This window comes from Aquarana catesbeiana, linkage group LG01 (assembly GCF_042186555.1).
Source record: "Aquarana catesbeiana isolate 2022-GZ linkage group LG01, ASM4218655v1, whole genome shotgun sequence".
NCBI classification, from domain to species: Eukaryota; Metazoa; Chordata; class Amphibia; order Anura; family Ranidae; genus Aquarana; species Aquarana catesbeiana.
In genome coordinates, this window is record NC_133324.1 from 685,486,546 (window position 1) to 685,503,781 (window position 17,236).

The window sequence follows — 17,236 nt, forward strand, 5'->3', positions numbered from 1 at the left end:
TGGTGAGTATTTTGCAGCTCTCATTTGTTTTTGAAAATAAAGAAAGACGAGAAAAAAAATTTTTTTTTTTTCTTTTTTCAATTTTCAAAACTTTGTGACAAAAAGTGAGGTCTGCAAAATACTCACTATACCTCTCAGCAAATAGCTTGGGGTGTCTACTTTCCAAAATGGGGTCATTTGGGGGTTTTTTTTGCCACCTGGGCATTCCATGGCCTCCGAAACTGTGATAGGCAGTGAAGAGTGAAATCAAAAATTTACGGCCTTAGAAAGCCTGAAGGCGGTGCTTGGTTTTCGGGGTCCCGTACGCGGCTAGGCTCCCAAAAAGTCTCACACATGTGGTATCCCCATACTCAGGAGAAGCAGCAGAATGTATTTTGGGGTGTAATTTCACATATTCCCATGGCATGTTTGAGCAATATATCATTTAGTGACAACTTTGCGCAAAAAAAAATAAAAAAAATAAAAAATTGTCTCTTTCCCGCAACTTGTGTCACAATATAAATTATTCCATGGACTCAACATGACTCTCAGCAAATAGCTTGGGGTGTCTACTTTCCAAAATGGGGTCATTTGGGGGGGTTTTGAACTGTCCTGGCATTTTATGCACAACATCTAGAAGCTTATGTCACACATCACCCACACTTCTAACCACTTGAAGACAAAGCCCTTTCTGACACTTATTGTTTACATAAAAAAATAATTTTTATTTGCAAGAAAATTACTTTGAACCCCCAAACATTATATATTTTTTTTAAAGCAAATGCCCTACAGATTAAAATGGTGGGTGTTTCATTTTTTTTTTTCACACAGTATTTGCGCAGCGATTTTTCAAACGCATTTTTTGGGGAAAAAACACACTTTTTTACATTTTAATGCACTAAAACACACTATATTGCCCAAATGTTTGATGAAATAAAAAAGATGATCTTAGGCCGAGTACATGGATACCAAACATGACATGCTTTAAAATTGCGCACAAACGTGCAGTGGCGACAAACTAAATACATTTTTAAAAGCCTTTAAAAGCCTTTACAGGTTACCACTTTAGATTTACAGAGGAGGTCTACTGCTAAACTTACTGCCCTCGATCTGACCTTCGCGGCGATACCTCACATGCATGGTGCAATTGCTGTTTACATTTGACGCCAGACCGACGCTTGCGTTCGCCTTAGCGCGAGAGCAGGGGGGACAGGGGTGCTTTTTTTTTTTTTTTTTTTTTTTTCTTTATTATTATTATTTTTTTATCTTATTTTTAAACTGTTCCTTTCATTTTTTTTTTTTTAATCATTTTTATTGTTATCTCAGGGAATGTAAATATCCCCTATCATAGCAATAGGTAGTGACAGGTACTCTTTTTTGCAAAAATTGGGGTCTATTAGACCCTAGATTTCTCCTCTGCCCTCAAAGCATCTGACCACACCAAGATTGGTGTGATAAAATGCTTTCCCAATTTCCCAATGGCGCTGTTTACATCCGGCGAAATCTAAGTCATAAAATGCTCGTAGCTTCCGGTTTCTTAGGCCATAGAGATGTTTGGAGCCACTCTGGTCTCTGATCAGCTCTATGGTCAGCTGGCTGAATCACCGGCTGCATTTTCAGGTTCCCTGTTGAGACAGGAGAGCCAGAGAAAAACACGGAAGACGTTGGGGGGGAGGGGCATTCCCTCCCACGGCTTGTAAAAGCAGTCTAGAGGCTAATTAGCCGCTAGGATTGCTTTTACATGAAAGCCGACCGCTGGCTGAAAAGAATGATACCAAGATGATACCTAAACCTGCAGGCATCATTCTGGTATAACCACTCAAAGTCGTGAATGGCGTACCTGAAGACAAAAAAATGGTTAACAATAAAGCACAGTAAACGGTAAGGTATAAAAAATTGCATACCTGAAAAGCAAACATGATAAAACATAATAACAATAAAACATTGCAGAATAGAATACAGTAAAAAAGAGCAGAACAATAGAGAGAGAATAGAGAGAGAGAGAACAATAAAACGACAACTATTTTTTTTTATTTTATATTTTTGTATGTTTTTTTTTTTGTTTTTTTTTTTTACACTTTTTTTTGTAACTGTAACCGGTTCCAGGTTCGGGTCTCTCAAAATGCGATGGCATCTTGGGAGACCCTGTGAAAGTGTGCCTAGTCTGTGCAATGCTGTACCCTACGCTAATACTCAACTAGTGAATGGTAGCGTTCAAAACATTCACCAATGCAAAGACCAGGATTGTCAGGACAGGAGGGACAATAATAGAGGGTGTCACGCCTATATCCGCGCTTGCTGCAGACACGACATCTTTTTTGGGGGTTCGTTGGGTAGGGGTACTCGGGAGGACATAAAGAAAATGCCTCTCATGCAGCCGACTGCATTTGGTTGGGGATGTGAATGGGGGAAGTACGGGCGCTGCAGAAGCGGTGGGTTCCCAATTAGGATTGGCGAATGCAGCAGGAAGGGCACTATGGGCACAACGGGCCTGTGTTTGTCTTCTTGGTGGCAGCGGGACACTACTTGTGCTTGCCACCTCACCAGCTTGAACTGCACTTATGGGACTCGCCACGTCACCAAGTGTTACTGCAGTGCTGGTTTGACTACGACCGGGGTGTACTAGGCCGCTGGTGCTTGCCAGTTCACCAAAACGCTACCAAAAAAACTGTTAGCGATCGCAGGGATCAGGCCTGACTCTGCGAACGCTGCAGTTATGCATTTAGTGTTTTGTAAGTTTCAGTGATCGATCGATACTGCACTTGGGTGGGCTGGGCTGGGCCGGGCGGAGGGGCAAAACGCAGGTGCTAGCAGGTATCTGGGCTGATCCCGCTAACACTGCGTTTGTGGGAACCCTAAACTGCTGGGGACGCTAGTATAGATCTGATCGGATCAGATATTGATCCGATCAGATACTATACCACTAAGGGAGGCGTATGCTGCGTGCGTGGGTGTTAGCGGTACTGGCGCTAACCTGACACTGCTTGGGGCTGGTGCTTGCCAGTTCACCAAAACGCTACCAAAAAAACTGTTAGCGATCGCAGGGATCAGGCCTGACTCTGCGAACGCTGCAGTTATGTGTTTAGTGTTTTGTAAGTGACAGTGATCGATCGATACTGCACTTGGGTGGGCCGGGCAGAGGGGCAAAACGCAGGTGCTAGCGGGTATCTGGGCTGATCCCGCTAACACTGCGTTTTTGGGAACCCTAAACTGCTGGGGACGCTAGTATAGATCTGATCGGATCAGATATTGATCCGTACAGATACTATACCACTAAGGGAGGCGTATGCTGCGTGCGTGGGTGTTAGCGGTACTGGCGCTAATCTGACGCTGCCTGGGGCGACGCATATCACCGCCGGGCGATCAGGGGGCTAAACTTTTATTCGGTAATAAACGGCGGGTGCCCTGACACTATAAAAAATAAACGAACTAACCAGCGTCACCCGTAACAGTTATACGGTGATCAGTGGTGAAAGGGTTAACTAGGGGGCAATCAAGGGGTTAAAACATTTATTAGGTAGTATATGGGGGTCCCTGTCGCTATAAAACGCTGACGGCAAACCTAAATATTTACCTCACTAACTAGCGTCACCAGCGACACTAATACAGCGATCAGAAAAATGATCGCTTAGTGACACTGGTGACAGGGGGTGATCAAGGGGTTAAAACTTTATTAGGGGGGGTTAGGGGGGTATCCTAGACCTAAAGGGGGCCTAACACTCACTGCCCTAACACTGTAACTGTCACAAACTGACACTATGCAGTAATCAGAAAAAAAAAAAAAAAAATACTGCTAATGTCAGTTTGTGACAGGGGGGGGGGGTGATTGGGGGGGGATCGGGGGGCGATCGGGGGGGGATCGGGGGTGTAAAGTATGCCTGGCATGTTCTACTGTGTGTGTTTGTGTTGTGTGCACTTACATGTCTTCTCTCCTCGGCGCTGGACGGAAACTGCCAGACCGAGGAGAGATGACATCACATCCTCTGCCTGTGTGAAACTACACACAGGCAGAGGAGGATTCCCATTGGCTGGGAGCGATCGCGAGGGGGGGGCCACGATCGGATGGTCTCCCCCTCGCCTCCCGACGCTCCCAGTCAGATGCCGACCGCCGCTGGCACCGGGGGGGGGTCCGATTGGACCCCCCGCCCGCGGGAGGCAGATCACGTATATATACGTGATTCTGCCTGCCCGTGCCACTCTGCCGACGTATATCTACGTTAGGCGGTCGGCAAGTGGTTAAGTGTGCATTTACAAATGTGTAGTCAGTCTTTGTGGAGAAAGGAGTCTAGTGAAGAAGTCTGATTTAGCAGGATCAACAATTGCATTTCACATGTTGGTGTTTTAGTGTGCCCTTTTTCTCATTGGCCATTTTGTGGTTTGCCGTGAGACTGTGGCTCGATGTTCATTTGCAAATACCAGTTTATTTTTTTTGTAACTTTTGTTTTTTTCGGATGTGTTGTTTGGTTGGAGAGCCTGTATTTGAGGCCTGCCAGGGTCCCTAGTGATATGCAGAATGAAATGTTTGTAAGTGTTCATTTAGTATCTCAAATGTGTAATTTTGTAGGGAGAATTTTTAGTTTTGGCGGGAAAATGCGCCATTTTGTTGGGGCCTGGCCTTCCTCTGCCATTTCCTTTTGTTGTTACCATGTGACTGTGCTGTGGTTTTCGTCGGCCATCTTGCTGTAGTCTACCATGTGGTCGTGGCCTGGCTTTCATTTGTGCTGTTTGGCCTGTGGGTCATCCTATAGGGGAAGGTGTAGCCACCATTCCTTTGTGTGTGAAACCATGTGATATGAGCCACCATTTTGTTTCTAGGCATTATTTCTGTTTTAAGGGAATGTAAGCTTTTGTAGGGGTTCTGTGTTTGTACTTTTTGTCAACTCTTCAGTAGAAGAGTGGCGATTTTTGTATTGGATTTCTGTTCTGGTGGGAAAATGCACCCTTTTGTTGTGGCCGGGCTTTTGTTGTAGACACCATGAGGCCATGGTCGGCGGCCATTTTGAGAGGTGCAGTTTAAGGATTTTGTGCTTTCTAGCCTGTAAATCATACCAGAGGGGAAGCTGCTCCAATTCCTTTGTATGGGTGTAGCCATCCAGTCTACTTTGCATTGAATTTAATAGCTTTAACTGAGTTTTTGTACTTTTAGCGGTGCATGTTTTTAAAATATTTTTGGAGTTCTTCAGAGGGCAATTCATTGTTTTGAGGCTTGTATTGTATATCCTGCAAGAGTTTAGGAAGGGGCCAATTTATTCTTAGATCTCTCTATGCAGTTATGGTTAGGGAGCAGGATGTTTGGTGCACTCTGGGAGTGGCAGACAGAAGAGATGTACTGTGTGGACTATTAGAGGAGAGATGCTGTGTGTACTGTGGGGGGTGAGTCTGGCTGATATCATCAGACTCAGAGATCAAATTTTTTTTATTTAAACAAAAAAAAACCAATGTCTTCTTTTAAGAAGGGTGTCATTTTTGGGAGCGTTCGTTTGATTTTCTAATCGTTAGTGGGGTCGGATCGACGTTTATTTTCCACTACAGTGATGGGAAGATTTGGAGATAATAGGGAACTTCTTGGTCAAGGGAATTGTCAGACAGTGTATGTGGTTTTCGTTCAGAAATTACATTGATTTTAAAAACAGAATTTTAAAACATTTTTTTTCATTCAGCAAAGGTACAAAGATTTTTTGTCTGAATATTCCTGTCTGAACATTGATCCGTGTGGCCAGCATGAGGCTCGGTGCACGCCTATGCAGTTTGTTTTTTATCTATTTCTGCAGTGCTTTTTTGCTGTGCGTTTTCGATTTTCTTGCACGTGATTTTGCTGCAATTTGCGTTTTTGTTTTTTCTGGCCAGGTTGTTGTAGGTCAGATTGGAGGACACGGGTTGCTGCAGGGGTGCATTGTATGTTTTTCTGCAGCTTCTCCCTTGGAGTGTATTGAACAGAAGAGGCGCTGTTTTGCATTAAGGAGGGAGTCCCTGACCCTTTCCAAATATGCTGGGGGGGGGGCATGGATGTGAACGTGTCTCATGGGAGGCCATGTGAATGAACTGTAGTGTGTTTCTGCAAAAGGCACCAGAAAAGCACATAGATGTGAACCAGGTCTAAGACGTTTATTAACATAATGGGGTTGAGAAGGTTAGGGTTGGCCCTTTGGGGTGCAGGGGGGAGCAGATAGTCACTACTGTAAGGGGTTCATTTTTTACTGTAGAACGATGAAAGTTATATTTACGTTTGCGATTGTTTGCTCTTTTTGTACTATAGAGGGCTCATTTTGTTTTTGTTTTTTAACCTCCATTGTGTTACCGGACGATTGATTGATTGTGAAGGTAGTAGTCGAATGATTTTGTGGTCGATTGGTTGTAGATTAGTCGATTAGTTGTTTCAGCCCTAGTATGGATCTGTCTCTTTGTAAACTACTAACTGTGGATGGTGAGCTTTGTAATTAGACCTGTATACACTGGCTATATTGTAAACTGATACCAATCATATTGAAATTAGGTGTGCATCAGTTAACTGCCTCCTGTACTACAAGCACCCATAGGGTCCTGATTATCCAAGTTTATGTTAATCATTATGGAGATAACAGAAGTAATAGCCCTTCGTTAAGCATTTCCTTTAGAATACCTCTGAAAAGTCCACGGGGGAGATTGAACTATTATAGTTTGGAAAATCTCCACGCTATTTTTTTTTGAAGGACTATAGTCAGAACAGGGAACATTAGGAGTAGTACGCTAGCAGCCCGCTCAGGCCGTGTAAAATAATCGGAATGCGGGGGCCGGTTATCGTGATAAAGGCGCAAACCATAACCGCTCCGAAAGTAAAGCGCGGGGTTCTCTGTACGCAGAGTCCGGAAAAAAAATTGTTCTGACAAGTAGTGAAAAAAAAAAATCAGCAAGGGTGACAGGGGCGGTACCTGTCAACCCAATTCTTGGTCAGAGAGTAGCTACCTCTGAAGTAAAGGCAACCTGTAAAAAGGTTGGGGAATCAGTTCAAGGTCCGGAGTCCGTAAAGGATGGGTAATCTAATCGCTTCAAAGAGGGGGTCTGAATGGGGTAAACCCTATCAAATGACCCCAAGGGAAGAGATGATAGATAGATATGGATCTTGGGTTGTGAAATATTTGCAAGATTGGGATCGTTGGACTGGGAAGAAGTATTTTAAAAGAGGTACTTTTAAGCCAAAAGCTTGGGAAAATCTGTACCTTGCTCACCACAGAAATCATATGAAAAAGACACGTTATTTATATGGATGCTGGAGTCAGCAAATAAAACAGAGGAAGTGAATGGTATTACTATGGGATTTAAGGAGAAATTATTCCAAACTCCTGAGAATGCATCCATACAGCTGAGAAGGGGCTAATGAAATGGGATGGATCTCTGAAAGAATTTCAACCTTACCAAACAGATGTTATGGGTTTAAGAAGAAGTACCAGGTATTATAGAAAACATGCTGATATGTGTGATGCCTAGAGTTCATCTATAACCTAGCAATTTGTGTGTGTGTGTGGAGTATGCAATATATGTTGTGTTGTGTGACGTTTGTTCTCAGCTGCTGACAGCCCACCCAAATGACCCCCCTTCTTTCTCACCAGGTCTGTGAAAAGGTGCAGCGAACTGTATTGACATGCAAATGACCTGAGCCAAGATAATTATCTGTACTAGTGAATTGAAAGATACATGTACTAAAATGACTTTGTTTTTCAGGAAAACAGTACTGGAGATGTTCTTTATGGTGAGGTATTATGATCGGTTGACAAATGGTACTGCTGAAAGGTTTTTTACAGATTGCTAATTTTTTTCAACCATGGTGAATAAATTTTTTTTTTTGAATTATTGGTATACCATAAAACAAAAAATCCACGTGGTATTAATGTGTATTAAGTAATACATATTAATGATAAGTTGAGCTCAACAATTTTTTGGTATCTTAAAAAAAAAAAAAAGTGCACTGTTTATGTAATGTAATGTAATGTATATTTGTGTTTCATATGCTAATGTATTGTTACAGGTATATAACCATTGGATTATTTTGTTTCTAGGAGGAAAATTGAATATTTATTACTAAATTTTATTGGTGTTTTATTTTTCAGATTCGATAATTGGGTTTCCTGGCTTTAAAGGGTCGGCTCGTGTACCCACTACTGTTCAGTGATCCCGGCGCCTCAGTGCTGCAAGGGATATTTCTTTGCCCTTTGGTCAGTTGTGTTTGGTAGCAGAAGTTCCTCGAGTTGGATACACATTATGCAATTTTTGTTTTCCAATTTCCTTCAGATTTACCTTCAGATGTGTAGTATGAGGGCCTGCCTGATGGCATACAAGTTGATAGTGTATAGTTTTGGGAGAGCCTGGAGAAGAGTTGGGCAGGGAGATTGTGTAAGATATTGCACTCTGTGTTCTGGATGGAGAGGTCATTGCTGGGAAGGAAGCACCTGGGTATTATTTGGGACATAGACGAGTTTGTTTCTGTGTCCTAAGGAATACCGATGTAACGTTAGTCAGGGAACTAGAGGGTTCTTTGAACCTAACCATAGGTAGAGGTGCATTGTATACCCTGGGCATGGTCTCTGAAATCCAGGCATAGGGATGGAGTTGTGTGGGCATGCTGTATTCTCCTCAGGGGATACCCATAGGTGTCCTTCCTGTCCTAGACTCCTTGCGTACCTTAACTAGTGGTCTGTGTCCTGCATGACAGGAAGACCAGTGCCCCATAAGGTGTGCAGCCTCTATAAAGAAACTTGTGTACCTGGTGGCAGGTGGTTTTCAATCCGGGTATTCTGACTATTTCCCATCCTTAGGAAAGAGAGGCTTAATGGAGACTGTCTTTGGAGCTGGAGGTGGGACACTGGGTACCTTAAAACACTATGGAGCTGGAGCTATTCAGGATCACATTGGGGGGTCTTGTGCTACATATCAGGGAAGGGGTTAGGAAAGCCAACTTGCTCTGTCCAGCCTCACTTTGCAGGGACAGACAGGTGGGGGTAGTATCCAGGTTGCCTATGAGTCGTAATAGATTGGTGGATGACTCAGTTCCAGGATCGTCAAAAATCTTACTTGCACTGGTCTCATCCCTAATGGCAGGGATGGAACATTGTGCAGATATCACGGTCAATCTGGGCACTATCCTATCAGACTCTACTGGATTACACCCCGGAGTCCATCTTGTTCTGATGGTTTGAGTCTGGACAGCCTCAGATGACTGGTACTGATGAGTGCTAGAGGAAGGTAAGGGTTGTGCTATGGGAAAAGGCAATAATGCTGGCACAGGGGGGGTCATGTCTAATGGATGCCGGGGTAGTGTCCCAACTGGTCCTAAGCAAAGTTAAAACTACTTGAGACTGGAGACCAGGGTACTGGTGCTAGTATCACATGTCTAATGATGCACTGTTTTCAGCATCAGGTTAAATGGTACTCAGCAGGGTACACTACCTCGGGGAGTCTATAGTACACCTCCTCTGGCCCGTGGCATAGATATAGCAGAAACACCGGGTTGTACCCCGATCACCCCTGAAGAAAGGTTTTATAGCAAACCTGACATCCCCTTACACCTACAGAAACTTCCTCTGGGATTTGGGGCTGAGTTAAAAGCTTGGCTGATGGATTTCGGACAACAGGATGAAATATTAAATGTACTAGGAGATGCTGAAAAACAAGCCACCATACGACTCACCCATGATCAAAATAGACTGATCCAAGTATCCCACGCTTTAGACGCAAATGCTAAGATTTCCTGGTGGGAAAGTTTATTTGGGTATAGTCTGAACGCTACAGCTTTCCTAAACATTTTGCTCCACCCTGTTGTTGTCCTAACCTGTGCAGCCTTATTGCTTTTCCTGATGCAGGTAATAATGTGCGTTACTATCAGGAGAATGAATGCCAAAGCTATGAGAATGTGTACCTCAACAAGGTATCTTCTCTCAAGGAACAGAAAGGCCACTAACTCAGAAACAAATCTCTGAGGAAGCCATATCCAATCCAGACCAGTACAAAGAAGTTGCGCATTTAAGAGAGGACCCTAGAACTATATTTTTCTTGTTCCAGGGATAAGCCTCTTCAATTTTTAGTAATAAAGTGCAGTCAGGTTTACCTAAATTCCAAAAGTTTTAATCATTTTTTATTTTTTATTTTTTTTTCCCTCTCCCTTTTGTTGTTAATATCTGTGTACCTGACCTGCAAAAATACTGTTAATGGGAGAGGAGTTTTTTTTAGAAAAACATTTGTTTTGTTTTTTGTTTTTATTTTTATTTTTTTATTATGTTTTTTTAACCAATGTATTCATTTTTTTTTATATACAGATTCAAGGCTCTTTAACAGTCTTGGTTGGAGCAGCGTTCAATCTGTAGTTTTTTCCGTTTTTGTTCTTTTTTTCATTATTATTCCCACTATTTTTCCTGTTCATTTTCATTACTCACCTCTCTTCTATTCCTTTTTCTTCTTTAATATTATGCTCTCTAAGTTTTTCCTTTGGTTTCTATCATTTATCTTCTCAAGATAATGTAACTAAGACATCAGTCATATCATTTTTCTTTAAAAAAAAAAGACTTTGCCTGCCCGCAAGTACCATATTTTAACTAAAGTATCCCTGGACATCCAGTTTTATGTCTTAATGTAATTCCACCTCCCCTAGCCTACCTACTGCCTTAACCTGAGCCCTGTGAGCAGGTGTGGTGAACCCAGGGACCTGGCAATAACAGACAGTATTGACTATCCCTACCATCAAGGGCCATGGATGATACTGGCGGTTGCTCAGACTCTGTACCCTGTGGGGAACCCACTCTACTCGTCCACATTACACCCTTTAGGAGTATTTAGTCTTAATGGCCAACACTCTGCTCCTGTCCAGCATTTCTCCACTATCTGTACACTAACGTTCTCCTCTCTCTGTTTGTATTCATGCACGAGTGTCTGGAGGCCCGCCCGACCCCACCTGAAGAAGCAGCGACCACCAAGTTATTTCTTGAGATAAATGTGTCACGAATAAGACTTTCCTGGACTTTCCTTCACCATGCTGAAAAGTGCTGTCTCGCGGTCCGATCCAATCAATGCAACCGTTACATGGTCTTACAAAGATACAGGACTAGATATGCCAGGATCCCGCCATCAATGTTGGAGTTCCGCTCTTCCAAGGCAGAGGGGCGATGAAACATTGCAGTACAGACACTCATGGTTTGGATGTGAAATCTCACAGGCACCAGGATTTCTTTGCTGTCTCAAGCCTACCTTGAGGAGTTCCGGCGTGTTCAAGAAAGGAAGAGGAGGCCGCAGTGGTGGTGGGGAAGGGTCGGGGCTTCTGGGCTTTTGTGGGTGGGTGCAAGATCATTGAAGGAGGACATAAGTTCAAGAATGAACTTCAGGGGGAAATGTGATGGAGATATTGAATTCCATATTTATATCAATGAGATTCAAGCGTACCATCGTGAGGACTTTCTAATTAGATTACCATGCCCCATTTTGTATAATGTGTACGTGTATGTATGTATATATATATCTATCTATGTGTCTGTGTATATATATATATATATATATATATAATGTAATATATATTTATGGGTGTATATAGGTGTATTTTTTATAGGAACATGTGTAATAGAAGGTATGCCTATTTACTGTTTTAACATCTCAAACACACCTTTTGTGTTGGCCTGCTGTCCGCATAGTAACTAAGTTACCCTATTGTTCGGAGAGAGCCAGGGCAGACATTGCGTCTCTTGAGTCCTTGTAATGCTAATTTATGGTATATCACAGAGGGCTGACGGTTGGAAATCAAGAGATAGTTAAAAAGGTACTCTTCAGGGGTAGCCAATCAGGATTCAATGCCACTTCTGAACCAATGAGGTGACCCTGAGTTCTGATTGGTGGGAGTGGGTTCTAACAACATACAACCAAATACCTGGGGAGGGCTAGGTCTCTCTCCGGCTGACGGTCTAGATGAAGGATGGTTACGTAAGACTTCTCCATACAATGTATCTCTATTATCTTCTGTCTCTTTTCTTTTCTGTAATCTTTTCTACTGTAGGATTTGGCCTTAATACCTTATTAATCTCTTGATAGCATGGGTATGACCATTATAGCAATATTTATTATCATTGGTAACATTGTTTTTAAAGTTATATCATTTATGTTATAGTTGCTAATCTCATATTAACACAAGTTTCTTTTCTGTACAATAGTAAGTTTAAATAAATTAGATTGTTACCCTTTTCGAACAGATATCATTCGTTCTTAATTTCATGGGTTGATTCATATATAGATAAAAGGTTTTAATCACTTATGTATCATTAAATATATAAGTGAGGTAGGTATAAAGGTATCCACGTCACAGCAGAGCCTTGTGCTGCAGAGTATAGGGCTTTCTAATGTCTAATTCAGCTTCAATAACTTGCCTAGTACCCTCACCGTCTCACTAGATCTTAGTTTCCTCGCCTTTCTGGTCATCTGATTCTGGAACAGAGGTACACGAATAAAAAAAGGGGTTTGCTCTTTTTTCTTTCTGAACCTGTGTCATGCTTTTTACTTTGCTGCTCCCAGGCTAGAAAAATTAAGGCAAGCAGTTTGAGCCTCGTTTTACACTTTGGTGAAAGTACAATTTACACATTTTGACTGGCCTTCACTGTATATTTAGGGTATTTTTGCATAATTCTTTTAGAGTAACTTTTTTAGAATAAACATTCTCAGTAAGGAGAGAAACTCAATGTTACAGGAATCTTTTAGTGATAAACGATAGCCTAACCTTATTTATGTGAGCTGCCAACTGGCAACGTTTAATTAAAATTGAATTAATAAACATGAACAAAATATGCTCATTAACTATCTCAAAATATTAAGCCAGTAGAAAACGTTTAAAGAGGTGGTAGACAAAGCTGTTGAAATAGGTTTTAAATTGAATTCTGGAGCAGAATGAACTATATATAGAATATGTTGCCTACTGTTGAAGACAGACTGTCTATAAATGAATAAAAATGTTTCAGTTGCTACACCTTTCTCTAAACAGGACCACCATTTTATGGGCCAATGAACACAAACCAATAACATAAAAGACAGTAAATTGTCAACACTTGTAATCCCTGACCTTATATCTTTACAAGTCAGACCCACCATGTGCCAAGCCTTCATTAACTGACCTTTCGATGCTCTTGGAGGTTGATTGACGAGGAGCACTTTTTGTTACACACGGTGCACATAAGCTTCTTCTTACAGTTTCCTGAAAATAAATGTATTTATGAATTTTTCATATAAAAATGGACAACATTCACATGTTTCTAATATTTACTATTTTCAGGAGCAAAGAAAACAGGTGTTCAGATGTTTTAAGTGCACTCTAGACACAATAAACCAGAATAGTGGGAATATAGAAATACTATTATTCAGAAAGTTATTATTCACATCATTTTTTTTTTAACCATACAGATTACTGTCTAATTGCAAATAAACAAGTTTGGACTAAATTGTACCAAAATCAATGCATGCAAACAATAAGACCCCTTTCACACCGAGGGTGTTTTGCAGGCGCTATAGCGTTAAAAATAGCGCCTGCAATCCGCCCTCAAACAGCTGCAGCATTGTCTCCAGTGTGAAAGCCCGAGTGCTTTCACACCGGAGCGCTGCGCTGGCAGGACGGGAAAAAAAGTCCTGCCAGCAGCTTCTTTCAAGCGGTGAAGGAGCGGTGTGTTTACTGCTCCTCCACCGCTGCTCCCCATTGAAATCAATGGGGCAGCGCTGGGATACCGCCGGCAAAACGCCGCTATTGCGGCACATTGCGTGCGGTTTTAACCCTTTCTCGGCCGCTAGCTGAAATGCGCCGCTAATCCGACGGTAAAACACCGCTAAAAATAGCAACGCTATGGGCGGCCCAGTGTGAAAGGACTCTAATTGATGAAACATCTTATATAATATCTAATAGTGGATTTGTTTATTTAAAATAGTGATAAGATGAGTTGCAAAATTTTAGATCTCAAGAGATTGTAGAGTTCTTTGCATAATGTTTTCAATGGAAGTTAGCCGAAGTATAGTTTAAACCAGTGTTTCTCAACCTTTTTTCAGTCAAGGCACCCTTTGAAAATGATGGACATAGGATCTTGAGGCACCCCATTCTAAAATGTAAAGAATATTCTAATAGTTTTGCATAACAGAGCAACATAAACACAAGTAGGGCACCCAAAGCAAATACATTTTTGTAAACAATACTGACTAGTATTCCAAGGTTTCTCTTCTTTCTCAGCTTTTTGCCATCACTCAGCTAATGTGACCTCAATACTGCTGGAGAGGGGCAGGGGAGGGTCAAACAAGGATGATATGCAGGTGACTGACATCCTCCTTATCAACTGATGATGCCATTGGTTGTGAGGACGCCAGCGGCTAGAAGGTTGTAATGGTGCACAATGAAACCCTGTGGCTTTGTGTCACTAAAAAGGCAGCTTTATCCACACACTGGCTTGCATACAATTTTTGGGCAATTTTTAGGCATTTTGCCAAAGCACCCATGAAGAAACCTCAAGGCACACTGGTTGAAAAAGGCTGGTTTAAACTTTATGTGTTTGGTTAAATTTTACAATCTTTTATACATAACCACTGTAATATGATGTACTTTTTTCACTCTATATGTAGTGCCACTGCATACATCTTATAATCAAACTATTAATATTTCAGTTATTTGGATAGCGTATCATATTATATAGTAGTGTATGGAGATTTGAAAATTGTATTTTGCGTAGTTGTTCAACATTCTGTATGTGCAGGTTTGATAAAAATATAGTAATAAAAAAACATAAATACTGATGGGCATACTGTATGTCTCAACAAGGAACACCAGGAGATGTGACATCTACCTATCTTTGTATGAGTCAAGTGCCATTGTGGCATTCCACAAACGTCTTTGCTATTAGATTGATAAATATCAGTGGTAATTCTGAAGTGGCTACTGTTACCTATTTTCCATTCACAATTGAATTGAAGGATTGAAGGATTAGTTAATGGTTCCATACACTACATTACACTACACAGCTAAACTGGCACAAATGTCAAATTTCTGCAAGGGTCACTTGTTTTTATTCAGCATTAAGCTATGAATAGCCTCCGAAACTGGACTGAAGAAAAGACTGTAGCCATTATAATGCTCACTATAATTAGGTAAATGTCTCATAAAGAATCGTGCATTGAAAGATATGTACCCAATCTGTTCTGCATTACTGTGCCATCAGAATTCACCAAAATCATCTCCAAGAAGGATATACACAGTGAGTGTGTAGTGAGATCTTCATTCTCTGTTCTCTAAGAAAGATTAGAGCTAAATATATTATATATTCCTTATTATTTAGAGAACTTCCACATGGCCAATCCCCACCTAATTATTGTAAACAGTGTTTTAAATGTATTTCACTGCAGTGTGTTTAGCAAATGCAGGTTTATTAACATGAAATAGAAATAACATTGGTAGTTCCATGCCATGTTTGTAGAAGAAAAAAACTGATCGGAAAAAAGCCAGCAGTGAACAAAAGCTTGTGCATCAAATGGCTAAGCATTGAGATCTTTTTATTCACACAAAATCAAGTCTGAAGAATAAAACATATCAGGAGAGACTGGAGGAACTTAATAAAGCCTCAAAGAAAGAAGGGGAGACATGGGGGGGGGGCATTTCCTGTATGAAGCTGAGCTCTAGAACACAGAGGCTTGATCTCAAACTAGCCAAGAGACATTTCAAGAGTAACATTGAAAGTATTATTTTACCATAAGTGTAGTGGAAACTTGAAACAGACTTTCAGAAGAGGTAGTCTGTCAACAGTAAGAGAATTTAAAGCCAAACTGCAGCTTTCTGCCACTTTAAAATAGCTGTATAGCGGTTCACAGGAAACCTTGTAATTTCTGAATGAATACAAGGCTTCTTCTGAATAGCTGAGGTGGAGAGGTGGGAGGACCTCATAACCTGTACCTCATCCAATCAGAGGAAGCTTTGTACTGATTAAGAAAATACAAAGCTTCCTGTGAATGACTGAGCAGTATTCAGCCTGACTCTGTTTTGTTCTTGGAGTGAGATAGGAAGTCCCCCCTCCTGCAGCCAGAACACAGGGCTGTACACTGTATGTAGCTTATGCTTATGCTACATACAGTTTATATAGCACTCCTAGTAGGCACATCTGTAAGTGAAGGTTATAGCTCATTTGGACCAGCTTGATCTAAACAAACTGTTTAAAAGTGACAGAAAGCTAGAATCCAGTTTTAAAGTGTAAGTTCACCTTTAACAACATTTTCCAAAAATAACCCTATGCAATTGTACATCCCCTGAACAGAACATACCATAGCTACACCTTTTTCAAATGCTGCACCTGCTCCCATTATACAAGCAGCTGTAGGAGTGCCTCTCCTCAAAAACCACTGGCCCCTCAATCTCCCTTCATTCTGTCATTTTCAGAACTGGCTGGACTCTACAAATGTTGTCAGAAAATGTTGCCGAAGGTGAACTTACACTTGAAACATAGGATTATTCTCAGACAAAAACACTTACAGAGCACTACCTAGATAAGACAGCATCCTATCTGAGCCCCCTGAATTTTTACAACACTTTACCTCTTTCTGTAATCACTTAAATTATATCCTTCCGAAGGCAATATCTGCACATTTTCTGAAATTCTATAATTTCCTGCTGTTATCTTGGAATTGTTAATTGGAACACATAATTATATCTATATTTAAGGAGTTATGGAGTACATAAAGGAAGGAATGTAAAAAACTGCAGATGGGCTAAACTTCTAAATCTTTACATGAATGAGGTCAAGGGCTAAACATGACAGCAGGTCAAGCTTTATGATGTTGTCTTAGTTTGTTGTACAGAACATATGCTTTTATGACAACCTTCAAAACAGTAAGATCTTGCAGATCAAATGAACAAGCACACCATGAACTTCCTCAGTATAGGTTTAAATGACATGCTTAAGAAACTATAAAAATATGCTCAATTGCATATATATGGATCTGTTACATTTTTTGAGTCTTGTTCTTCATAAACAAACCCATTGCATCTACTGTAAAAGCTGCAGGGACGCTAAGCTAATTTCCTTTTTTAAAAGAGAAGTATGGACTTAAAAAAAAAAAAAAAAAAATTATACTCACCTAGGTGAATGCTGCATCGATCCAATGCTGCATCTGTCCCCTGCCGGCTCTGCAGTGAGAACTGAGTGATCAAACACTGCTGATCACTCGGTTCTCCCCCACCACTGTCAGTCACCAGCTCTCTGCTCTGCTCCTCCAGCGCTCACTGGCTGCCTCAGGCTCT

General features: G+C 41.2%; 1 protein-coding gene across 4 annotated transcripts in view; it reads right to left on the minus strand.

Annotated features, from left to right (window-relative positions):
* Nucleotides 1-17,236, minus strand: part of PRDM5 (PR/SET domain 5) — a 328,080-nt gene that overhangs the window by 224,588 nt on the left and 86,256 nt on the right. For all 4 annotated transcript variants that reach the window (XM_073603356.1, XM_073603364.1, XM_073603346.1 and 1 more), the window contains one exon: nucleotides 13,092-13,171. In XM_073603356.1, the coding sequence (XP_073459457.1) occupies nucleotides 13,092-13,171 (80 nt within the window). The remainder of the gene's footprint in view (nucleotides 1-13,091; nucleotides 13,172-17,236) is intronic.